The sequence below is a fragment of the Carettochelys insculpta genome, chromosome 8 (genome assembly GCF_033958435.1).
Source record: "Carettochelys insculpta isolate YL-2023 chromosome 8, ASM3395843v1, whole genome shotgun sequence".
NCBI classification, from domain to species: Eukaryota; Metazoa; Chordata; order Testudines; family Carettochelyidae; genus Carettochelys; species Carettochelys insculpta.
The window spans coordinates 70,925,880-70,951,845 of NC_134144.1; the positions used below are offsets into that span (position 1 = coordinate 70,925,880).

At 50.8% G+C, this 25,966-nt stretch overlaps 1 protein-coding gene across 5 annotated transcripts in view; it reads right to left on the bottom strand.

Annotated features, from left to right (window-relative positions):
* Positions 1–20,917: 20,917 nt before the first annotated feature.
* BIN1 (bridging integrator 1) overlaps positions 20,918–25,966 on the bottom strand; it is a 151,125-nt gene continuing 146,076 nt past the window's right edge. For all 5 annotated transcript variants that reach the window (XM_075001306.1, XM_075001305.1, XM_075001308.1 and 2 more), the window contains 2 exons: positions 25,622–25,723; positions 20,918–22,197 (listed from right to left, as the gene is read on the bottom strand). In XM_075001306.1, coding sequence (XP_074857407.1) covers positions 22,090–22,197; positions 25,622–25,723 — 210 coding nt within the window. In that variant the 3' untranslated portion in view covers positions 20,918–22,089. The remainder of the gene's footprint in view (positions 22,198–25,621; positions 25,724–25,966) is intronic.

Sequence of the window (25,966 nt, forward strand, 5' to 3'; positions counted from 1 at the left end):
ACTTATGTAGCATGAAAACAAAAAAGCAGTCAAGTAGTACTTTAAAGACTAACAAAATAATTTATTAGGTGAGCTTTCGTGGGACAGACCCACTTCTTCAGACCACAGCCATACCAGAACAGACTCAATGTCTTAAATGACTGCTTCTTGGAGCAGCTGGTACAGGAGCCCACAAGGGGAGAGTCAATTCTTGATCTAGTCCTGACTGGAACGCAGGATCTGGTCCAAGAGGTAACTGTTACTGGACCGCTTGGAAATAGTGACCACAGTATAATAACTTTTAATATTCCTGTGGGGCGATATGATAGAGGTATATAAAATCATGAATGGTGTGGAGAAAGTCAATATAGAAAAATTATTTACCTTTTCCCATAATACAAGAACTAGGGGACACCAAATGAAATTGATGGGTAGTAGGTTCAAAACTAATACAAGGAAATTTTTCTTCACACAGTGCACAGTCAACCTGTGGAGCTCCTTGCCGGAGGAGGCTGTGAAGGCCAGGACTCTATTAGGGTTTAAAAAAGAGCTCGATAAATTTTTGCGGGTTAGGTCCATAAATGGCAATTAGCCAGGGGTAAAGTATGGTGCCCTAGCCTTCAGTACAAGGGCAGGAGATGGATGGCAGGAGATAAATCACTTAATCATTGTCTTCTGTTCTCCTTCTCTGGGGCACCTGACATTGGCCACTGTCGGCAGATGGGATACTGGGCTGGATGGACCTTTGGTCTGACCCAGTATGGCCGTTCTTATGTTCTTATGTTCAATATTTACGGTACAGAGAAACAAAAATAGTAATCAAGGTTGACAAATCAGAAAAAAATGATCAAGGTGAGCAAACTGGAGAGCAGAGGGGTGGCGGCTCGTGGGGAGAGTCAGGAATTAGATTAAGCCAAGTATGCAAAAGAGCCGCTATAATGACCCAGAAAATTAACATCTCGGTTCAAACCATGTGTTAATATGTCAAATTTGAATATAAAAGAGAGTTCAGCAGCCTCTCTTTCAAGACTGTTGTGAAAATTCCTTTTCAGTAAAACTCAGACTTTTAAGTCATTAAAATGCTGGCAAACAGATTTGTGGATCAGGAGTGTTTTTACGTCTGTTTTGTGCCAATTAACTCTTTGTCTGTCCCACGAAAGCTCACCTAATAAAGTATTTTGTTAGTCTTTAAAGTGCTACTTGACTGCTTTTTTGTTTTGATAGTATATAGACTAGCATGGCTCCCCCTCTGTTACATAGCATGAGTGTTGCATCCATGAAAAGTAGGTGTGGTTATGCAAATATAGCCTGCTCCTGAAATCTTTTCTTCCAAGTCATTAATAGATGACAGAGATGTGCTAATTCAGTTCCTGGCTTACATAATGTAACTAGCAAGGGTCCCGGTGGATCCACCATCCCTGGCAATTAGCAAATATAGAGTGGATTTTTTTCTCCTCAAAGGTCAGCTTTAGGAGCTATTTTTGTGAAGTTCTCTAGCTTGTGTTAAACAGAATGTTAGAGAGAATAATTACAATAATCCCTTCTGACCTCAGCATCTATGAATAGGCTAGAATTCCGATTAATTCATTAGAATTGAACCAATAATATTGAAATAAAACATTTTGACCTGATCAGTATGAAATATTTTTGGAACACTTTGTTTTGTGACAAGTTCTGAAATTTTAACAGTTTCTCCCCATTTAAGACAGTGCCAAATTTTGGAATTTCCCTGGCAACAGAAATTCCAATTTTTAGCCAACAATAATTCATATTTGCAACTTTGTTTCACTGGGCCTTTTATGTCATGCTCTGGTCCATTCTGGGATGCAAACGTGTCTTACAAAAGCAACAGCTGGGCCTGGAAACCTGACGGCAAGGTCCCATGAGCAGGGCTCCAGCCACCACCAAGCCACACAAACGAATTGGGAGGGCCAGGTGTTTGACAGGGTGGGCACTTTGCACCCATGCTTGTTGGAATGTTCTCTTGCTGCTTCCGCAGCACAACGCTGGCACTTTGGTTAGCAATGAATTCATCGGCATGTGGCAAGCCCGTGAACCACCCATGAGAAGGAGGCCCCTTCAAGGATTTGGGACTGTAAAGTGCATAGGACCAAGAAACACAGCACAAAGGTCTGACAGAGAAGAGCATCTTCAGGGAGGAAAGCAGCGCCAGCTATGGAACGGCTTGCCAGCTGACCCTACAGCGCATTAGGGGGCCATTTGGTTTTACATTAGTATTAGTTATGATGAGTGACATGGGCCATAAACACAGAGATGGAAGAGGCTGTGCATATGGTATAAAATGCTTCTCAGATGGCTGTTCTATCTCCACAGAGCTAATTGCCTCATAAATTCATTTTATTCGCCTAGATGAGGCTAACCTTCCCATTTAAAGTTAATAACAGGACTTAATTTGCTGGTTGCTTTGAACTTGGTGCAAACCAGAGGAGCTGCTGGGGGACTTCAGAGGGGCTAGCTGGCTCCTCAAGGACGGAGCACCTTGGTTGCTTGTTGACAGCAAATGGACGTGCTGATGGAGGCTGGATTTCCACTTAAGCTGACCTGGACTGTAGAGGGCGAATAAAATCTGCAAATGAGGACATGCCTGTGCTACCGGGGGGAGCAATCCTGTTAATTGGCTTTCATGTTCTCTGTGACTATACAACCAGATGCAGCTGGCAACTGGCAATCACTACCAGCAGTGGGAGCCCCAGCTCAATGGGAGTTGAAGCACCCACACCCCACTGGCTTGAGTCCAATGAATTACTAGCAAGGGTGACAAGAGCTAAATTAATATGAGACATGGAGTTCAGAACCAGTGGGGGAAACACCTTAGGCTTGATACAAGAGTAACAATGACATTCTCTGGCCTGCACTATGCAGGAGGACATACGACATCCGTGATGTCCAACCATGGTGTCCAACACACTAGCCACTAAATGCATGTCGCTATTTGGCCAGTTGAGTGTGGCTAACTGGCTTGAACAATAAATATATTTTCAGAATAATGTGTCTGGTTCGCTATCGCAATAGCCACTCTAGTGTCTGCTACTTCAGAACAGGTTGGACATGATGGATCTAGATGGTTCAACAGGTCTAGATAACTCTATAGTTCTTTCTGGCCTTAATGTTTCAGAATCGTTCTAAATTTGAGTGCGTTCGAATTCAGGCCGTTCCCCAAATTTTAGTCTGATCACACCCGAAAATGTTGCTTTAAATTGTCCTCAGGCAGCTGCCTCCTTTCCTGGAGTGGCCTGGCCATCTCCTGTGTCCATATCTTACACTGCTGCAAATCAAATTAAAAAGATCTGGAAACATGGTGAAATGCAGCCCATCACACTGCGGCTACCATCCAGCAGCCAAGGGCTAGAGTTAACTTTGCCAGTCAGCAAACCACTTTGCCCCTTTAGCAGCGAGGCCTCACAGGAGCAGGTGGTTCATGTGGCACAGCAGGTACATGCCTCTGGCTGACCATCTATGAGGTGGACGCTGCAGCTCATCTGAAGGTTGCTCTTTGTATATTTCACAGCAGTTTCGTACACCAACAGCTGAGTGCTAAGTAGCATTGACCAGCACCGTATCACCCCTCAACGTAGAAGGCTTGTGGTCCTCCACGTTCTCCTCCCATGAGTCCTCCGTATGACAGGGTGTGCTAGATACAGATAACATTTTGCTCTACTCTATCCTGTGTCTCTGGAACTGAAATAGTTCTTGTAAATGTAAGTACCTTAATGGCAAGAAAAGGTCAGGAACTAAAGGACTCATTAACGTCCAGTAACTGGTTCTTGTTATGCCTTTATCTGCTTGATTGCTACTAGACGACTACAAATGAGAAATAAGGCCTAAGTTTTTAACAGTGAGGGTGCTTAATCACTGGAACAAGTTACCAAGGGAAGCGGCTGAGGGCTTCCACATTAAGACTGGGTGCCTTTCCGGAGGATGTCGGGCTGGGGTATACAACTGCACACTGGGCGAAGAGGGGGTAAGGGGTTGCTGTACATTCAGCCAGCTCCACTCCACCCAGGCAAGTACAAGGACAGGAAGAGTGCAAAACAGGAGCTCACTTGGTGGCCCACAAGAGAACAGAACAGGCCTTTGGCCCTCAGCTGAAGGCAGCAGCTCACCACTTCCCAAAGGCCCTTCCCTGAGGGAAGTAAGGGCCAGATCCTGATGCCCCTCGAGAGGGATGAGTCATCCCCCTCCATTTCCTATGGAGTGAGTTGATTAGTTTTGTATGGGGACTACCTCAGCTGGGGAGAGGTTTCACTGGGACTTTACAGCCCCTGCCACAGGAGATGGTTTGAACTTCAGGGCACTCCCATCTCATTTCTGGCCTTGTCTGTGGTTTTCGGGTCAAAGGGGTGGTTGAAAAGCCCTGGGGCCAGCGTGCCACGGTGATAGGCATGGCCTAAACTAGTGGCAATGAGTGACAGGCAGGATCCTGGTCTCTGCTGCTTCTCTAAAGAATGACAGTGCAGCTGAATGAGGTCAGTGGGACGCTCATCTAGGCATTCTAAGACCAGGAAATGCAGGTGCATGTCCTTTGCGTGAGCACCACAATGCTGTGCTGATCACCTCTGGGAACTGTGCGCCACCCCTTTGGCAAACGGGGACTGAAGAGCTGCACATGTGGGGGAAGACTAGAAAAGGATCAGGGACCAGGGCATAAAAATACACCCAGAGCCTCTCACTGTTCTTATTGGCAGGAACCCCCAACTCCCAAAAGTTCAGATGCCTCCCACACAGGCTCCTCTCACTACTGGAGTGATGGTTAAAACTCCCCGTTGTTCTAGCTCTACAGAACCAGGGAAATTTGCTACTGCTAGGCTGGGCTGAGCTTCCACCCTAATGCTGTGGGCTCATTTATGGATGACCTCGCAAAACTAGGGCTGGGCCAATGCTCCACCTTCCTAGCTAGACCCAAACTTCTTCAGCGTTCAGTGGTGCTTGGATCTGGTTTACCCCTCGAGTAGGAACCCTTTAGCAGACGTCAAAGAAGCTTGTTGGAGACCTAAGCTCCCAGCCCCAACTGTGAATTTAAAGGGTCACATCATCCCCTCAGTGCAGCATAGTGAATCTTCTACTGATGCGGGGCTTAATTAAAAAGAAATATGAAGCAAGTAAGTAAGGCCAATTAACTGGAAATGCAGCATTACAGAGTGTGAATGCTGATTACCCTAATAATAGACAATAATGCAGCTTACAGGAGTTAAATGGTTTGTTTAATGGATGGAATGGCCTACAGTATATAATATATAAAGTACTTAACAATAAACATTTAATTACTAACTTCACTTCTGTTTTTCTTCAATGTGCAGAGCAAAGTGGTTGATAAAAGAGCTGCCAGATTGGAGTAATTTATGCCCCTGTAAAAACTAATCTGCATCTCTCACGGGCAACAGCAGCTCAATGTCTGCTCCTGGGAGATATGAGACTGCATGCAACAGGCACATCCTTGAGGCCTGAGAAATAAGGCTGAGCTATGTTAAAGGGGAACATAGAAGCTGAGCCGTCTACTTGGTCAGCACCAGCTGGTTCAGAAGATGTCAGAAACACTATAGCATCATAGAACACTAGAATTGGCAGGTGCCTTGAGAGGTCGTCAAGGCCACTCCCCTGCCCTCACAGCAGGACTAAGAACATAAGAACATAAGAATGGCCATACTGGGTCAGACCAAAGGTCCATCAAGCCCAGCATCCCATCTGCCGACGGTGGCCAATGCCAGGTGCCCCAGAGAAGGAGAACAGAAGACAATGATCAAGTGATTTATCTCCTGCCATCCATCTCCTGCCCCCTTGTTATGAAGGCTAGGGCACCATACTTTATCCCTGGCTAATAGCCATTTATGGACCTAACCTGCAAAAATTTATCAAGCTCTTTTTTAAACCCTAATAGAGTCCTGGCCTTCACAGCCTCCTCGGGCAAGGAGTTCCACAGGTTGACTGTGCGCTGTGTGAAGACTAAGCAGCATCTAGACCACCCTGATAGAAGTCCATGCACATATGGGCCAACCTGTCTCCATGGGACATTTCCTTCTTATTTCCATGACACTAATTCATATACTCCTAGCAGTCAGACTCACCGTGAGCTTTTCAAACAGCCTTGCTTGTCCTTGGAATCTATGAAATGCTGACCACTGCACTCAGGTAAAGACGTAACAGTTTTACTGAGAGTGGCTACCTTGGTTGGAGGTCTACACAGCCATGACAATAAAACAGCCCCTCTCCGCAAAACAGATCTTCTACTAATCAGGGCACAGTTTGGTGTTTCACTTATAGTCCAGTCCTGGGCCAAGAGCAAGGAGGGAAGCACCAGAAGACAGAGTCATTAGTGAGGCTGTCACAAGACTGTGGTTGAAATGAGACTAGAAACAGCACAGGAGTCACCAGGGCCAGTTGAGCTGTGGGTGTATCGGTCTGAAATGGAAGCAGGGGGAAAAAAAAGTCTGGAGGTTAATTTTCAAACATCTCTGATGCTGCACATGGAGCTGAACCGGGGCCCTCGGTGCAGTAGCCTCTGTAGCTAGCCGTGCTCAGCAACCTTTCCGACCCAGAGTAGGGAAATTGGAGCTTTTGACCCCTATGTACAGTCCACTGGCTGGTGATGCTTTTTTAAAAGCACTAAGACTGTGTCTAGGCTAGCCCCCAACTTCAACAGGGGCATGGCAATTAGGGTGTCGGGCGATTACTAATGAAGAGCTGTGGTGCATATGAAGGACTTCATTAGGCTAAATCTCCCCCATGGCACCTTCCAAGTGTGAAACTTCGAAGTGCCGGCTTGCCACGAGGAGTAAAGGAGCAAAGTAAAGTAACTTGGGCACTTTGAAATACCCACAGCTGATCCGTGGCTACACGGGAGCCGGCACTTTGAAGTTTCACACTTTGAAGTTGCCACGGGGTAAATTTAGCCTAATGAAGTCCTAAGGAAGTGCTGCATATGCCCCCTTCGAAGTTGGGAGCTAGTCTAGACACAGCCTAATAGTCCTACTTACAACAGCTTCATTAATAAGTAAATTAAGATGCAGAGCTTTACGTGTAGGTGGTGGTTGGTAGCACTAGCTGGTTAATCCACAGGTGTCCGTGTGAGCAAGTGCTTGGTTGTTTGGAGGTGGAGGTGTGGGGCTGAGCTCCAGTCTCGTGTGCTAATGAAAATCGGCTCGTATGCCACGCTTGGCACCCATGCCGGGGGTTGTTGACCCCCCTGCTCAACAGCTTGCATTTAAAGCCAGCTGGCTGTCAGCTAAAACTGTGGAGGAGACTCCTCTCTCTGTGTAAGCGGCCTGAGTGCCACTACCTGGGTCTGTGAACCAAACGCAGAGCCCTAAAGGAAGTGTGATCTGCTAGACAAAACAAAAAAAAAAAATCCAAGGCTAAAACTCTGCTGCATCGAGCACAGCAGTAATGTTAATCTATTCAATGGTGAGAAGCCCTGTTCCTCCCAGCTGTTTATTTCATGCACTGGGTAATGAAGCTCTGATCTTCGAACATCTGCATATAGCGCTTAATTTTAGTCTCTCACTTTCTCTCTTAACAAGTATCAGAAAGGTTGCCGTGTTAGTCTGTATCTTCAAAAACAAGAAGCCCTTTGGCACCTTATAGACCGGCAGATATTTTTGAGCATAAGCTTTCTCGGGCAAAGACCCACTTCATCAGCATCTGACAAAGTGCGTCTTTGCCCACGAAAGCTTATGCTCCAAAATACCTGTCTCTCCTAACAGAGCTCCTTTGCCCACCGATGGTGCACATGGTACGCTGGATGAAAGAGCTGTGGGCTCAGGTGCTGTGTACACACCTCCAGCGATCCACAACAGCTCCAGTTTGATGTGCACCAGGAACAACAAGACAACCTCGGCCTGCAGCAGGTGGTCCCTTCCGACATTTAATTCTACCTTCCTTAGTCCTACAGGGGACCTTGCTTCCAAATGTCCCCTGGAATGTCAAGGCAAGTGAAGGGCTGCTCAACACAGGCTTCCAATACCAGTGTCAGTGAACTACCTTGCTACCAGTGGGCACTGGGCACCTAGTCCCAGCCAAAAGTTCTGCTCGCACCTAGCTGCGTTTACAATATCTGCCCCCTGCTTTCTAGCCTGCTGTGCCGTATGACCAGCCAGATGCTCCAGGGCTGGAGTGGCAGTAGCAGTGAGGCCTGTCGCCTCACTGAATGATATGTTGTCCATAGTTAGCAGTAACCGTCCAAGGAGAGCAGGCCGCATTGAGAGATTTGATTCGGGCCATAACCAAGGAAGATGCCGGGTAGTGGGGAAATCACCATGTGTGTGGAGTGAGCCAGGAGTTTTGAGCCCGAGCTGTCAGCCCGCGTTCTGCAGCAGCCCTAGTGGATGAGGGGAGGTGGTGGCAGCCCCCTGGCACAGAATCAGAGAGGGGGATAGTTATTGATCAGTCAGAGATGGGGCTGTATACCCCGCTCTCTTCTACACACTGATAGCCTGCTGCTATATAGCAGTCAACACTGCGTGGCGCTCAGCAGACCAACGGCTAATCTATGCTCTGACATGGGCGTCCTAAGCGACCTGCTCTGGCTCAGCTCTTCAACAGCAGTGAGGTACCTACACACCTTCCCCGGGGATCTAGACCAGAGCCTCTCCGTGCCTCTGTTCTCCATTTTTGAAATGGGGCTTGTCGCACTTCCATGGGCCACGCCAGGGAAGGGATGATGTGTCCCTTAAAGACTGCCCATTGTGCCGGAATCTGAGCACCTCACACACGGCCACAGTGAAAACAAGATGTTTGGGGGATGTCCCCAGAGCCCACAGCTGGTAGCAGCACTAGCATCATTAAGATGTTTTCCTAGACGCTGCCATCAAGGGGTCGCCAAGTACGTCATAGTGTTGTAGCTGTGTAGGACTGGCAAGGCTCTCAGGCGGTCCTCCTGTCCAGTCCCCTGCATGCAAGGCAGGCCTAAGGCGGAGCTAGCCCAGCCCTGAGGTGCATCTCAGCTTTTGATGGTGATTCCACAGCAGCCCAGGGCAATATTAAGTGTCACAACTGAGTCAGCTGGAAAAAGTGGCTGTGCTGTGGAATTGTTTGTCTCAGTGCCGTGCGCCAGGGTACTGAAAAGGTTGGGCCCCACTGCTGTGGTATGACATGGGCTGTGTTTCTCACTTCGGCTTTATGTTGCAACCGCATGTGCACATGTTGCACTGACAGACCTACAGGTCGGCTCCGAACAGAATCAAACCAGTATCAGAGAGTAGCCATGTTAGTCTGGGTCTTTGAGACCAACAAGAAGCCCTGTGGCACCTTATAGACTAACAGCTATTTTGGAGCATAAGCTTGCATGGGCAAAGACCCACTTCATCAGATGCACGAGTGGGGTTGGGGTGTGATTTCAGAAGGGTATTTAAAGAGTGGGGTCCCAGTAAAAGGGAGGGCCAGAGCTGACAAGGGCTATTCAGTCAGGGTGGAAAAGGCTCATTATCAGTAGTATGTATGAAGAGAGGAAAAACCAGGTCAGCTAAGACAGCGGGGATATGGCCCATTGTCAGTCTAATGTGGAGATGTTAACACCGAGGGCAGAGAAGCTCCTTTTGTAAGCTGCGAGCCACTCCCAGGTTGTCCTCAGGCTGAGAGATAGGGCTGTGTGCATAGCCACTGACTTCCCCTCTCACTGGTGGGGAGGGACTCAGCCCCACCTCAATCCCATGCCCCACCTCCATGCTGCCCCCCTCACCGTCACTCCACCCCCGACCCCCAAGCCTGCTCTCCGCCCTGCCTTTCCCCTGAGTGCGCTCCAGACCACCTCCCTCCCGGCATGGCCTAAACGCCTGTTTGTGGTGGGCCGGAGGGGCTGACCAGGGGGCCACCAACAGCTGAGGAAGGAGCTGGGCTGCGGAGGGTGGTGCCGAGCCCCTGCCAGTGTTTCCTGGGAGGTTGCAGCCCCCAGGGAGTGGGCACTTGCCTTTGCTTGCGAGAGACGGACCGTGAGATCTTGGCTGGCCTGAGGGCCGGCCCCCCCCTGGATTTGTGGCCAACTTTCCCTGCTGTTGTTGGCTCAGGCGTGGTGCTGTAGGACTCACCCGGGGCAATTGGAGGCCCTCACACAGGCTTCTCTGCAGGACGCTCTGGGACAGGCAGAGAAACCTCCCCTAGCCACTCCCATTGCGGGCTGGGAGGACAGCCTGGAAGTGGCCCCTGCTGTCAGCAGCGCTGGGACCTAACACAGCCCAGGCGCAGACCAGCGCGCTGCTGGTGTGCTCTTGTCACCGGCTGGCTGACGTGACTTTCTGGGCCCTGGGGTAGGCTCAGGGCCTGGGGCAGGGTTGGGATTCCTGCACCTGCACCGAGCCTGCGAGGGGGGCTGGTGGCTTTGGTGCGGCCTGGATTAAAAGGCCAGGGGTCCGGCTGCCCCCCCCCGTGCCTTCCCCACTCTGTACTGGGGTCAGCCCCTGCCCTCAGCAAACGTGACACCCGAGGTGCAAAGCGAGCCAAGTTGCACGTGGAGAGCCAAGAGGCAGAATTGGCCTGAGCCAGCTCTGCTGGGGGCCCTCTGCAGCACGGCGCAGGGTGTGGACGGAGCAGCTTCCACACCCCCCCAACAGGGAGAGTTGGGGTTCTCCCAGGCTCTGTCCCCAGATGCTGGCTGGCCTCCAGTGACAGAAGCATGACCTGCTGGTGGGGTCTCACTGCTGCTTTGCCCAGCAGGAGGAGGTGGTTTCTGCTCCAGCCAAGGTCACTGCCATCCCCCAGTGCCCTTACACCCGCCCTATGACATCTCCTTGGGCCCGGGCCCACAGTGAGCTCCCCAGGGGTCTTCCCGTCTCTGGTGTCTTGGCTTAGCAGCCGGCCCCTTGGCACATCAAGGGCAGCTGCACAAGAGTGAGAATGTGAGGCTGGGACCCAGAAAACCCGTATGTCTCAAGGCTGGGGGGGGACACCAGCTGCGGTGCCCTGGGCCCTGCTCCGATGCCAGGCTGGCCCAGCAGAGCACCACCTCAGCACTGTGCTGGGGCCTCTGGAAGGTATCAGCCCTTTCCCAGCTGCTGCATGGACTCCCAGAGCCATGGGCCAGGCTGTCCACCTCCGGCCGTGCCCCTCCCTCAGGCCTGCAGCCTCGCAGAGCAGCCAGGCCCAGCCCAGGTACAAGCACTCCCTGGTGGGGCTTTCAGCCCCCTGTCCCCAAAAAGAACAGGGCTGGCTCACAATAGGAGGGGAACAGGCTCTCCACGCCCCAGGAGCTTCCCCCAGGGAGGCTGCAGAACATAAGAACGGCCATACTGGGTCAGGCCAAAGGCCCATCCAGCCCAGCGTCCTGTCTGCCGACAGTAGCCAGTGCCAGGTGCCCCAGAGGAGTTGAACCAAAGACAACGATCAAGTGATTTGTCTCCTGCCATCCATCTCCCGCCTTCGACAAAAGGCTAGGGGCACCATACCTTACCCCTTGCTAATAGCCATCTATGGACCCAACCTCCAAATATTCATCGAGCTCTTTTTTAAACTCTGTTAGAGTGCTGGCCTTCACAGCGTCCTCTGGCAAGGAGTTCCACAGGTTGACTGTGCACTGTGTGAACAAAAACTTTCTTTTATTAGTTTTGAACCTGCTACCCATTAATTTCATTTGGTGTCCTCTAGTTCTTATATTATGGGAACAAGTAAATAACTTTTCTGTATTCACTTTCTCCACACCCTTCATGATATTATATACCTCTATCATATTGCCCCTCAGTCGCCTCTTTTCTAGACTGAAAAGTCCCAGTCTCTTTAGCCTCTCCTCATATGGGACCCATTCCAAACCCTTAATCATTTTAGTTGCCCTTCTCTGAACCTTTTCTAACACCAATATATCTTTTTTGAGGTGAGGAGACCACATCTGCACGCAGTACTCAAGATGTGGGCGTACCATAGTTTTATATAGGGGAAGTTAAGATATTCTTCATCTTATTTTCTATCCCTTTTTTTAATTATTCCTGATTATTATTATTTTTAATTATTCCTGCAGGAACTCTCTGTTTAGCCAGAGATGTGCGGGGGGGAAGCCAGCAGCTTGTCTGATGGGCCCCTGGGCTGCCACCCAGCCCTTCAAAGCATGGTCCGCTCCTCCGTTTCCTCCTTCCCACCCCTGGCTGTGACCAGCCTGGGACTCAGGGTTGAGCCCTCAGCCTCTCAAAGCGAGGGGCAAATCAGGCATCATTCCCCAAACAGAGCCTCGCGTGGGCCAGGGCCTTCTTTCAGCATACGCCACTGGTTCCTGACAGCGCTACAGCAGGGCCAGGGCCAGGGCCAGCCCAGGGGCTCAGGCAGGCAGCAGGTACCTTCTTGACTCAAGCTGGGGGAGGTGGGATGGGGGTTAGTCCCCAGCCCAGGCTCAGGGAGCTCTGAAATGGGCCTGTAGGGCCATAGCTGGGATGCAGGTCTGCCTCGACTGTATCACATTCTGTCCTCAGCCAGCCCCACACCTCCCAGCCCCACTCCAGCGTCTCTTGCCTACGCCTAGAGAGCTGGCTCGCTCCACGCAAGGTTTCCTGCATTAATGGTATTCCCTGGGGGCAGCTAAGCCTGGCAGGGGACAGGAGGGACAGCCAGGCTGATCCTCTCCATGTGTACGAGCAGGGCCTGCAAAGGCCAGCTCCCCAGCTAGAACGTGCCTTGGCAGCGAGTGCAGGGGGGATGAATTATGCAGCTGAGCCGGCTCCCCTGCAGCCACACAGCAGCTGAATAATGCAGAGATGTTTTCCCTCCCTCCTCTGCGTTTCTGGGTGAATGGAGCAGAGTGCACCAGGGCTATCCAGGCAAATTCCGCACACCTCCAGCATGTCCTTGGTTTAGGGACATAACCTGTCCTCCTTTGCTCTGCCCAAGATGGGACATGGCTCTGTTGGGTTTGAATCCAGCACTACAGAATGGAAAGGCCAAAGCACTAACCCTCTGGGGTAAAATCTGCGAGAGGCCCACCTAACCAGCCTGTCACCTTGGCTCCTGGCCTCGTTAAGAGCACAGCCTGGCCTTTCATTCAGCAAAGCACTGCCTGGCAGGGGCTGGCGTGTACCAATTCACGCCACCCTGGGGCCTGTGGTTCATTTTTAAATGCCACACCCCTCTTTCCATGCCCCTGCATTCACACGCCCAAATCAGGCATTGTTAAATACACGAAGAAGGGGCCTCACCCTCGGTGGGTTCTGGCTCCACGTTACAGCCAGCCCTGGGCGTGTCTCTGGTGCCTTCCAGCAAAGCACTAGACAGAGTAGTGGCTTTTGCCACCCAGGATGGCCATGAAAGTGGGCGTGGCAAACCCCCATTCACCTCATTATACAGCTAAGGAAACTGAGTTATGGAGGGGGACTGAGTTGCCCAAGTGGCCCCCTCCCTCCTGACCCCTGCAGCCTGATGCTTTAAGTGCATCCCCCAAACTCCCAGCATTCATCAGTACAAGGACAAACCTTTTCATCTGACACACCTTACACTTGGCTTATAAATTCTGCAGGGCAGGGATTGTCTTTTAATTCTGTATTTGTACAGCACCTAGTAGAGTCCATGACTGGTATTCTTGGGCCATATGGTAAGGCAGCTAATCTTCACCATCAGCCACATATATCCTTGCCCTGCCACTGCAGGGACCTTCGGTACGGGTGGACTGCACCCCCTCATGTTCTCTGCCCTGGCACGTAATGGTTTAGTCTTATGAGGTCTGTAAGTACCTTGTCTAACCCCGGGGGCTTCATGCCAGGCCAGCTTGGAAGAGAAGGCATTTGTGGTTCGAGAAGCAAGAGCTCAGACGAGACAGGCAGGTAACCCTGTCTTCCTACAGACTGTGCGTGTCAGGGTTTTGCCTCTTTTGTTGTATAAAGCCTCCGCTGCTCAGTCCAGTACAATGCAGATGTAAGTCCTGTAACGTTCTGTAAGGTTTGTTCTGAGGCACCTGCTAAGTCTCTATTAAGTATTATAACTTGGTAAGAAATTGCTTAGAGAGACCATAAGTCTGTAAGAAATCCGGACTGCTTCTTTGTAAATGAAATTGCTTTCGGTGAAGTGAGCTGGCCTTCATGTGAGCCAGGGAGGGAGGGGGAGAGAGAGAGAGAGAGAGAGAGAGAGAGAGAGTGTGTGTGTGTGTGTGTGTGTGTAAAAGTAAGTAAGTAAAAAAAATGGAATCAGTCTCTGAAGCCAGCCTGTCTGGACAGCCAGCAGCACCTGGATGACCAGATAATAGGAGGAGCTGAGATCTGCAAAAGAACCCACTCAAGGAATAGAAAAAGGCCCCAGTAAGAGAGGATCAAAGGCCCATCTGCTGTTAGTGGATGACTCATGGTCATACAGCATCTTGGGGCAGTGGGACAGGACAAGAGCTATGGCCTGAAACATCAAAAGACAGGTGCAAAGCTACTGGGAGTTCTTCCTGCCATCACCTCTCAGCAGGTGTAAGTCGATCTGGCTGGGGAGGCAGGAGGGGGCCCAGGGCCTTCCCCCGGATGGATGGTACTGACCGTTCCTGAGTGCTACACTGACGAGAGCACAAACTGACAAGGGGCTCATGCAATCAGCTCAGCACCCCAGAGTGAGGACAGCAGCCAGCCACACTGGACCTGCTATTCCTTGGCTTTCTCTCCTGTCCCTGTGTGACTCTTCACCTGCACGAGTTCGCCAGTGTAAGCGTGGGAGCGCAGGAGGGTAGGAGCGTGGGTGGGCATGTGTTTGAAAGCCAGTTCCCCTTTTTCTTTTAATGCAACAGTGGCATTGAACACATTACATCTGACTGCAACCCGGAGCTGGGCTCCAGTGAAAATACAGTAACGTCTTTCAGAAGAAAGATGCCTATGGTTGGTTTGCTCTCTTCAAAAGTGGAGATAACTGACACAGGCCAGCTGAGAACACAAATTTGTATTTTCTGAACATAGCCAAGAAACAAATGAGACAAAGCCATCTCGTTCATATCACCAGCCCTGGGAGGTACAGCTGCGTTCTGGCTTGTAAGACAATGACAAAAATTGTTTAAAAAATACCCCGACTCCAAGCAACACTTGGGTCAGTGGGATTAAATTCAGAGCCAGAACAACATGAGATTCCAAGCACAGCATCAAAGCCACTGCAGAGTATTCAGTTAAGGAGGAACCCTATGAAACCAATGGCTGCATGTGCTAAAGCACAGGCTAGGAGACAGTAGCAGCTTATGCTAGAAAAACAGGGCAGACTGTTCTAGGCAGGAGACAAGTTAAAACACAAGCCAATGCCACACAGGCTGAAAGCTGGTTTCTCTAGTTGTATAGTCAGACTCCTTTGCTCAGCAGATCCCGCTGAGAAATACTTTATTTTACTGGGGTGAGAGGTCCGGGAAGAGACACCCCCCATAGCTGAGAATTAGACTTGGGCATGGCCACCGGGCTTCAATCGTCAAAACTCTACCCCACCCCAGGGAAGGTGCGATAGCAGTGCATGCAACTGTCAGATACTGGGGTCAAGGGGTGCATTCAAGCCACCCCCATACATGCAATGTTCAATGCAGGGGTTCATGGCTTTTCTTTCTGGATATGTCTACACAGGAAAGTTATTCCAGAATAGTTTATTCTGGAGTTATTATTCAGAGGAATAATGCATCTACACTACAGGGAAGTCCCAGAATAAGCAAAGCTTTTTCCAAACTAGTGTGTCCACACACAATAGAGCCTATGTCAGATTAGAGCCCCTGGAAGCACTGTCTATACACCAGAATTATTTTGGAATAAACGATTCCAGAATATCTTATTTCAACTAGCCCTGATTCCAAAGTATCTATTTTGGAAGAAAACTCCTCGTATGATAAGGTTTACCAAATTCAAAAGGAGCTGTCTGCTACTTCGCAATAGCAGTTGTGTTGTGTAGACACTCGCAAATTTATTTAAAAAAAAAAAAAAAAACCACCCTCCGAGCTCCCCATCCTGCAACTAGCTGTAAAAACTTCCTGGCCTGCCTCGGACGCAGTCACTGCCTTTCTGCTGGTAGATTACAGGCCAGGGCTGGAAGTTAGGGGATCACAAGCACAGCCACCAACAGGGGACCCACAAAACTAAGTTGCTTGGGCTTTGGCTTCACGCTACATGACCAGTGGCACTGGAACACTTTCTAGAGAGGAGGGTGATGAGTCTCCCTTACCCATGTGTGCCCCTCAACGCCCAGAGCTGGGGCCAGGAGCAGACCTGTGCTCAGGATGCAGTACATGGACGGAAGCTGGGAGCAGAGCCCTGGGCACAGGGCCAGCAGCCAGGAGGAGGTTGGCAACTAGGTGGCTTGATGCATACCCCAATGCTCCCATGCCTGTGGGCAGGATGCAGTTGGGGCTTCAGCTGCCTGGACCCGGACTCATCGAGTGGTGGCCTTGTTTTATTTGCACACATCGTGAAACTTGCTCCTTGCCCCCAGGCCCTGGTTGAGAACCTCTCTCCCATGGGGTGTGTGGGCTGCATTGCATCGCATCGCATCGCACCTTGCTCTCTGCAAGTGGCGCTCGGCTGTCTGCTAGCTGCACGCACCAGGCTGAAGGGAAGGTGAGTACTGCAACCCCACTGTGCACCTAGGAAAAAGCGTCCCTGGCCCCATCATCTGTCTGCAGTTCCCTGGGTGAGAGAGGAGCCCGGGGCCATCTCCCTTGTCAGCTGGGTGAGGCAACAATGGAAGCTCAAGCCCTGGGCCTTCGTGCTCCACCTCAGACCTCCCCCCAGGTCAGACTCAGGTGCCTCTCTGCCTTTGGAAGATCCAGTCCTGTAGCACCTGATGAAGGAGCTGGGCAGGGCCACCTAGGGTAGGCCCTGACTCCAGGCCCAATGAGCCTATTACATTAGCGCCAGCAGGAGCAGCAGAGGGTTCTGCCTCAGCACCAGCCCCTTTGTACTGGTGTGACTGTAGAGGGCACCAGCTGTTCAACACGACCCAAAGTTACTCCCCAGCATTGATCAGTTCACGGTGCTAAACACATGCATGGGCTCTGCCAGCATGAGAGTCCTTTGCACCAGCCGAGGAGTGGAGCCTGTGCAGTGCTGCCAGGAACACTGGTGGCTTCCCTTGCATCTTTCCCGTCTTTAGCATCAAGGCCTGGTCACCTCTGGAGAGGAACCTCTAGAAACACACAAAGGGAAGGGATGTTGGCAGCCACTAGGCGAAATCTGTCCCGAGCATCATTCTAGCTCGGGACCAGGGACGCCGGGGAAACAAGCCAATGCCAAATATGACCTGGCAAATCCAGTTCAGCAAAGTACTTCAACAGCTCTTAGGCACTTGCTTGACTTAGCTGGGACTTAGGCGTAAGTGTTCGACTCAGGCAGCAAGGAGGTGCTGCCCACCTGCAATTGACCAGGTGAGAGATGTAAGTGCAGGGATACGCAAACTCCTGCAGCGGTGGTGACAGGCTGCTCCCTGGAGAGCGGTGCCTGCTGGGGTCTGCAGCCCAAATGAGCGAGTAAACCCCTGCCCCGGGTCCCTCTGATTTTTTCCGTTAGTGGCTGAATGCATTTTGTTTTGTGCACTCAGACAGCTGGATGTGCATCACAAATAGAAACACAGACTGCTGCCTGTAGATCTGCTCATCAATGGGGCAGCACCTGAATCGCTCCTGGGCCACCACCCACGCTCTCAGCTTACAGGGAACACCGGGCCCCATACCACTCTCAGTGGTAGGAGCGGCAGCACGTGGACTTCAGCGCTGGGTGTCCTGCGTGCAGGTGCTAAGCTCCTTCAGCCTTGCCTGATGGCAGCGGGAGTGGAGGGTGTTGTAGAAGGAGCCAAAGCATCTTCGAGGACAGCCCAGAGCATCCAGGGTGGTGGGCCAGAGCAGTGACCACGGGCTTGCAAAGAGAAGAGCTCTCTAGGGGATGCAACTCCCCTTGGAACCCAGTGGAGGAGACTCCACGGCCTTGAGCAAGGAGACAAGGGCACAGGTTTTATTCTCAAGCATCTTCACACCCATTATTGCTGCCTGTCCTCAGCCATGAAGTGGGGACACACCACCACAACCAAGGCCAACATGAAATGACTGACAGTTGATTTAAGGCCTCCCCTGCCCACCCACTTTCCCTACCCACCTTCCTTTTCTCCCTAATTTGAACTCTTCCAATTCAAAGGGATGCTCTAAAACTAAACCCACCTTATAACAGGGAGCAACACTCGTGCCCTGATCCAAAGCTCAACTCAAAGGCCAGATGCCCCCGGACTACCCAGGGCATTGGGTCAGACCCTTCACTAACTTTAAGAGTAAGGAAAACCACAACTTACAGCCTGGTAAAATGCACTGCTGTGAATTGGGTGGAGTAATTTGCAGGTGACTGGTTTCAGGGGGCTTGAGATCCCAGCTGCAAGAGCCCCATCTCTTTGCTAGATGACCGGCCCAGCGAGGCCATGCACAGGGCATTCAGCCATGGGCGAAAAGGCTGAGAATGCATAGAAGCCACGCCTGGTTAGCGCTTGTAGCAACTTAGGTGCTCCCCATGGTGCTGCTTGATGCTACTGATGAGACTAGAAGAACAGAGAACGATGCCTTGTATCTTCATCATCGAGTGGCTGCAGAACCGTGGCCCTCCAGGACAAGGAAGGTGGCAATTCTCAGACTGAAGGGGGACACAACTAGGACCAAGCTACAGCTGGAAAGGCAAGAGCTCCCTCTAACCAAGCCCACCTCATCCCCTGACTAAGGGTGAGAGAAGGAAATGCGTTACTTCCAAGCCCGTTAAACGTCTCAGGCCGTGCCTAGGCTTACCTTGAAGGTCAAGGGCTGTTACGCAGTTTGTGGTATGCCAGATGCATACCCAAGCTCAGCTTTGCAGCCATTGACTTTTGTGCCCGTCTTCACAGCAGAAGGTGGACGGCAGCACTCCTCATGTCGACGCTCCTTCCGACCATGCCGCTCAGGAGGAGTTCTGGGATCGCCGCTGACCCTGGAATGTGCCGTTTCGTGCATGCGTGAAACACCACCCCGGAAGAGCAACCTGGAGCAGTTGATCTTCTCCGATAGGTGTAGATGTTGCCTGAAATAGCAGCTTGCCTGGAGCTGCTGAACCTGTAGTCCCTAAAACACTCTCGTTCTAGCAGCCAGCGGTGCATTTGAGGAAATTATTGGACTGTTTAACACCAGTGTCCCTCCAAAGCCAGTGTGGATAGTGGGACTGTTTTTCCATCAGCCTGGCTTAAATCCCACCCTGGGTTAAGTCTCTGCAGTAAAAGAAATGGAGTGGGACCTGCTGACACCAAGGCTAATTTTGGTCCAGAGACGTGCAGGCTCCCTGGTACAATGCAAGTCAGCTGCTGGCACCTCCCTGCAATGGGTGGTTTACAGCAGGTGGGTCTGACCCTGCAGGCCTCAGGCCCTCATCACATCCCCTGAGCGTGTGTGGGTGACAGCAATGCAGAATCGGGGCAGCAGATTGTTCATTGTCTGCTCTGGGCAGAGCTCTTCAGGAGCAGGGTGGGGCAGCAGCACTTGAGCAGACTTCATCAGAACCGAATGCCGCCTCCCCTTTCGTGCCAGGGTCCAGTGTTATGCCTGCAGGGACAATGCAGTACTGGGCAGTTGCTTTGTTTGCCAAACACAATGAGAAGCCAGGAGAAGGATTTCTTTTATGACAATTGTCTGACTCGAACACGGCAGAAGTACAATAAATTAGAAGTCAGCACAGCTTCCTAGTGTGCCTGTCGCTAATAAAACAATTACTCCAGAGACAGACTAGAGTTCTGGGGGTTATCATTAGGTTATCTTTTAAAAACCCAATAATCCACAGGGTTCCACATAAAAATAAGCAGGGTTAAACCAAGAGCTTGCTGTTAACTGGGTCAACCCACTTTTATCATTTTTTCTTTTATAATTTCTTTTCCCTACCATCGTTCTTTGGAGGAAAATTGGGTTTACAAACGCATAAAAATAGGGATTTGGAAAGGACAGCCTGCTAGGTAAAATGCTCAAGGCAACTGTGATTAAAACTATAGCATCATATTCTACAGCACTGGCTCCCAGCACAGAACAGCTGTGCTGTGAACAGTTACTCTTGAATAGTGGTGTTTTTCTGTAATGTAAAAGAAGAAAAGGATCAAAAATATATATATCAGTTGCAGCTGTTCCTCCTCCACATACAGGATAAAACGCAAGAGAATCTAGTAACATGGGCAGTTTTTCCACTGTGGTGTGGAATAAATCTTGTTATGTGCACCAAGGCATGTGTGGCTGTGCACTGCCAGGAGAAACCCACACTGCTAGCTATGGGTGCTCTGCTAATCAGCTGGGTGGCGCCTGCATTTCCGCTGGGTGGCTGCCCAAGTGCTCAGCTTAAAAGGGTACCCTGGATATAGGTCGTATGTTAATCTCTATTGCACCAGTGTGAATGCAGAGTGACTCCACTAGGGTCAGTTACACTAACTGTGAAAATTCAGTGTAACTCCAGCATCCCTGAATTTACACCAGCACAACTGAGATCACAAGCCAGCAATTAACTTTAAATATAAAACACACACACACACACACACACACACACACACACGCACTTTTGACGCACAAGGGGATTTTTTTTCCCCAGGTATCACACACACAAGATTAGAAGAGATGGGCTCTTTTGGATATCTAAGTATGCCAGCATTTTTGCATGCTTTGCTAAACTCAGCTTATTTTATGTGAGAAAATTATATAATACGATATCCTGAACTATAGGAGGCAGCTGCACCTATATCAACCCTGGTCAAGGCAAAAAGAAGACCAGCTTGCGTGGAGGGTAATGGCCTTAAAAACAAAAGATCAGATCTGCTTGCAAGCTGCATTAGCATTCAAGTGGCATGTAAAGTACCTCCATAGGACAGTTGGATCTCTGGGGAAATCAAAGCAGTTTGACTCTGACAAGCATAAGACGCACTTTGAAAACTACCCTGCCACCTGTTTGGCTCTGGGAGTTTTAGTTTAAGCAAAGAATTGTGGGAGTATTGTCCCACACACCCCGCCCCGACTTCCTCTAACTCATCACAATATAAGAAAGTCATACAGCAATTTTAAATAAGGATTCATATAATTCACTTTTCTCCAACTTCAACTTGTTCAGCCGCACAGGACTGGAGGACGCAGGTCTAGCAATACTTCACGTGCAAAGTTCAAGAAAGGATAAACAAAACAGAACACATGAACACAGAAAGCAGATTTGTTTTCTCAGTGGTATGTCTCAAGCACTCTGTCTCAACAGTTCTTTTCCATACAACTGCTCTTTCTAAATACCCAGATTCCAAGACCATCCCTGCCTACATAAATCTAAACCTTTCCACTTCATGAGCGGGCTTCTTATTAGTGTATTTCACAACTTGTTTAAACAAATCCAATGTTTCAGATTGTTTTCCTCTTTGAAAATTTGTCAGCTTCCCCAATATGCCTTCAAGAACATTTCCCAGGGTAGCATGTGCTGCTGGGACAGTCCAGTTCCTAGCTCTGGGGGATTTTGGACGGAGCCCAGCCTGACTCATTTCACTCCCATATGCACTCTTCCTGATAACGTTTATATGCTTGCTTTCAAATGTATAAAATCACAGTTCATGTTACATCTTCAAAGGAAGAAAACACACACACGCACGCACACGCACACCATATTGGTGAACACTGTACACTAAACATGTCGTTTCAACAGCATAACAGGACATTTGGCCTATCATAGGTCATAACATGTGCAGTGGCTGAAGCTTTAGGGATGCCATGCCAACAACCCAGACCACCAAACAACTCAGCTCGCCTGCTCATGAGTCATCTTTGCTTCTAGGCTCAGAGCACTGGGCTCAGATTCTTAAAATCCTAAACTTCAATTGATTTCAGTAGCAGTTAGGAGTCCTTGAGGATCCACTTCCGGTATCAGACAGACTGACAGACATCCCCAAAATTCAGCTAACACAACTTTTAGTGGTACCACACTAAGCCACATCTGCATCAGCCCTCAGAATTTAAATGCTGTCAAATTAAAGAGGGAAAAGGGTATTTGACCTCTCTTGCTATTACATATATATTTTAATAACACTTCGACTTCAATTTACTGCTAAAACCTTGCTCTTGGAGAAGAATCCAACCTGTAAGTTGACACTTTTCTAGGCTTATGTTCCTTTAAAAATCGCTTTTGTTTCGAAAACGCCTCCCAGAAAACTTGCTTTCTTCTTGCAGAGAAATCAGCTGGCCGCTCCGGGCTCTCACTGCACGCGCTCTGTGAAATTTTCCGGGAAAACCCCCCGACATTGATCAAGTTCCTTATGCTGGAGCCAGTCGGCCTCTTTCACGCCCATCAGCCATCCTTCGTCCTGGCAGAGAGAGGGATCAGATACCAAGGAACAGATTATTTGTTAATGCAGTGCAGATGGGGGGGACAGGAGTGGGTGAAACTGATCACAAAGTGAAACTGACATCAGGAAGGGAGTGGGTGAAACTGGTGCAGGAAGTGATGCTCTGAGCTTGCTCATGGGCAGGAGAAAGCACCTATGGGATGCAAAACAAGTGAGCAAAAGGAATCAGACTCCTAGGGCTGGTAGGTACCTCAGGAGGTCATCGAGGGCAGCCCCCTGCCCAAAGCAGGGCCAACCTCAACTAAGTCACCCCAGCCAGGGCTTTGTCCAGCCGGGACTTCCGCCACCTCTCTGGGTAAAGCATTCCAGTGCTTCACCACCCTCCTAGTGACCGTCTTCTCCTTTTCACATCTCTCCCCAGAGGGAATGGCAAAGCCCCCAGCCACTGAACAATAGCAGGGTGGGCGGCAGAAGACGGGTGCACAGCTATTATGGCATATGCAATGCCTGTGCTTATTCCCATTTACACCACCTGGTCAGCAGCAGAACTCCCACTGAAGTCAGATCAGTGAAAGAGAGAGAAAGCATAAGCTGGTCCATGGGCAAAGAGAGATCCTGGGTCCAAGACTGCGAGGTCTTCCTAGGTGTGTTCCAGCTGGGCCGTGACTTATGAAGCTCGGGCAGGAATGGCTACATGGAACTCCCTTTCCTGTTCTGCAGGTCAGTCTCGTGCATCTAGCCAGCCTACAGGTTAACGTCCCTGCTCTACGGACAGTGCATGCAAGGAAGACTCTACTCCAACAGCTGCATGGGTTGTTCCATGCCCTGCGTCCACCTCTTTGGACAAGGCTGCAACCTCGGCCGCCAGCTCACTGAGACACACCCGTCAGGCTAAGCTAACGAAGCAGCTGGGACAGACTGCTCGGCAACCAGCCACTCCAGCCAGCGGTGCTGGTGAATTTGGATTGTTTGCTCATAATTTCTTGGCTTTCCTGCCGCTAGCAGGAGTCGCCTGAGGACAAGCAACGTAGTGATATAAACACGCACAAGAGAGACGCTCAGAAGGCAACTCCCCTCCAGTCTGAGCTGCACCCCCAGCCTCCCACAAGTGTTGAGCAGTGGGGCACATACAACCTTCCCCTTGGGGTTTTACCCTTTACCTTTCTTGTCCCACTTGCTGACTATTTTATAGGCTACTGCTGAAATAAAAGCCCAGCATTCTCAGGCGTGTTGACCCCATTGACTTCTTGCAGCTTTCTAATGCATCTTGGCCTTGAACAGAAAGGGAGCGTCATGGAATCCCTGTGCCCGATCCAGGGGAGCAGGCGGCTACAGCCGGGATGGTCTGTGATAGACCTTAGGCAGGAGTCAGCAAGTCGAGGGGTCCTTATTGCAATGCACGGCCAGTCTAGGTACTGTCTGGCCACTGGTCTGCCTCTGATTCACAGACACAAGCTGCCTATCTCCCACCTCTTGACTGCACCATTAAAAAGGGCAGAGCCCTTGGGTCTAGGCCCTGCAGACATGGCACTAGCTTCCTTTTTGCTGCCCTCAGGGATGGACCCCTGAGCTGCTGGATATGGGCACTGAGGCAGCAGATGGTTAGACACCATTCTATCGTGCATGAACCGCCTGGATTTCCAAGCTCTCCCCTCCTACACGCACTGAACGTGCTCCTGGAGACACAGGTCTGGGTCTTGCCAGACACGTGCTGGAGCAGAAGGCCCATAGGACGCTATTGTTCAGCGGCTGCAAGGCTGCTGGATTTCCATATTTGCAACACTCAGAACCTGGTGGCTGCCGGTTGGCCGATCGCAGCACCACGGCCCTTTGCATCCAGCTCAAGCGCACAGGCAGGGCATACAGAAATTCTGCTCCATGACAGCCCAGCTAGATAACAGTGGTAAAACGGGGCTAGAACCCAGCTCTTTGGGCTTCCAGTTCATGCCCTGCTGACCCCCTACACCACCCTGCCTGCTACGGGTCCTCTCATTTTTCCACCCATCTACGTGTGGGATAAATTTTGTTGTGTACCAAAGCATGTGCGGATGTCCACCACCAAGAGAAACATGTTGCCAGCTGTGGGTGCCTGCCTAATAGCTGGGCAGCATTTTGAGTGTCTCCAGGGCAGTCACCCAAATACTCAGCTTAGAGGGAAGACTGCCTGCCTGCCATTAGAAAGGAAGGCAAAGTGTTAGCTTTATCATTGGCTGAATCCAGCCCTCTATGGAGGGAATCTAGCCCAGCCACCTTGTTCACAAGGGCAGGGAATTCTCCTACCTGCTTCAAAAGCTCCCTGGGCTGGGAGCAGGGCAGTGGTTTATTAGCAGCTGCCGTCCTCTCCTATTAGGAAAAGCACGGCAGCTCCCAGGGATGGGAAGTTCTGAGTCTCGGACAGGCTAAGGGGAATTTCTTCAATACTTTTGCAGAGGGAGCGTAACAGACAAGGCGATTCCCAGCGAACTGATGTCGGGCTGGGATCTGGGAGTCGGAACCCCTCCCCACACAGGCAGGTGAGGGGATCCTAGTGCTCCCTTGTGGACTTGCACTGCCTGGCGGGGACCATCTCGTGGAGGCTGCAGCCTACAGATGAGCGTTACACCATGCTGCCCTCTGCGGGGCCCTGACATCAGAGCAACGACAAATCGCCCCCGACGGTGCGAACTGGCACAGAAGTCAAGGCCCTAAAATCCACACTGTGTTACCTTCTCAGGGCGCGTCTGTGCGGCAGCCGGGAGACACGATGCCCAGGGTTTCCCTCTTTGAGAGAGTCTACGCTGGAGCTGGGAGGAGTAATGCCAGGTAACTTGGCAGTCCAGCCCACCCATCCAGGCTCGTCGGTCCATACTCAGCTGGCTAGCCCATCCCTCCCTTCGCCTTCCCACCAGTCCATGTAGTGCGCTAGCTCACCCTGAGCTAGTGCAGGTCCAGCTGGGGACGCGTCACTCCAGCTGCAGTGTAGACACACCCGGTCTCAGAGTAAAGTTTAAGAGCTTCCTCTCCCTCAGCCCCCGGCTTTGCTGGAAGCCAAAGATCCATATACCCAGGATCGCAGCCTGCAATTCTCAGCATGCTACCAGCTGGGGATGCTCAACCCAACTGGGAGGAGGAAGATGGTCATCCTTGCCTGACCAAGTAGCGACCCTGCTGGCTGATGCAGGAACGGCACTGAGGGCCCCACCAGCTGCTCTGCTGAAGGGAGGCAGCCCTAGCTACTTTAGGACATAGATGCAGGGAAGAGGAGCAGGATATTTTTCATAAAGGAGCTCCCCAACTCACCCCACTTTGCCCACCTTTAGCCAGGCTGATGTCTCTGCAAGAGCCTCTCTTGGAGAAAACCCAAGCGAGTTCCAGAACAGGACCGCCCTCCAGCCAGCCACAGACCCCAGCCAATGGAGGGGCAGCACTCAGTCCCGAGCCTTCCCCCGACCCCACAACTTACCTGCTCCTCAGGGTTGTCAAATGGGATCACCAGGACCACATCCCCTGCCTTCAGCTGCAGCTCGTCACTGTCTGTGGCCACATAGTCGTGCATGGCCTGAACCTACAAGAGACCATGACTCTGATAAGCACCTGCCCGGCCCTTCTGGGAGGACCAGGCACGCTGAGCCCTGGGCAGAACTTGCACTTTTCTGGTGATTCCCATGTGTTCGAACCAGTCTTATCCACTCAGCCCAGATCCTCAAAGGAATTTAGGTGCCCATTTTCTACTGATTGCTGAAGGAGTCAGACATTCAGAGACAGGAGGGACCAAGGCCTAGATCCTCAACCAATTACAGGCAGCAAC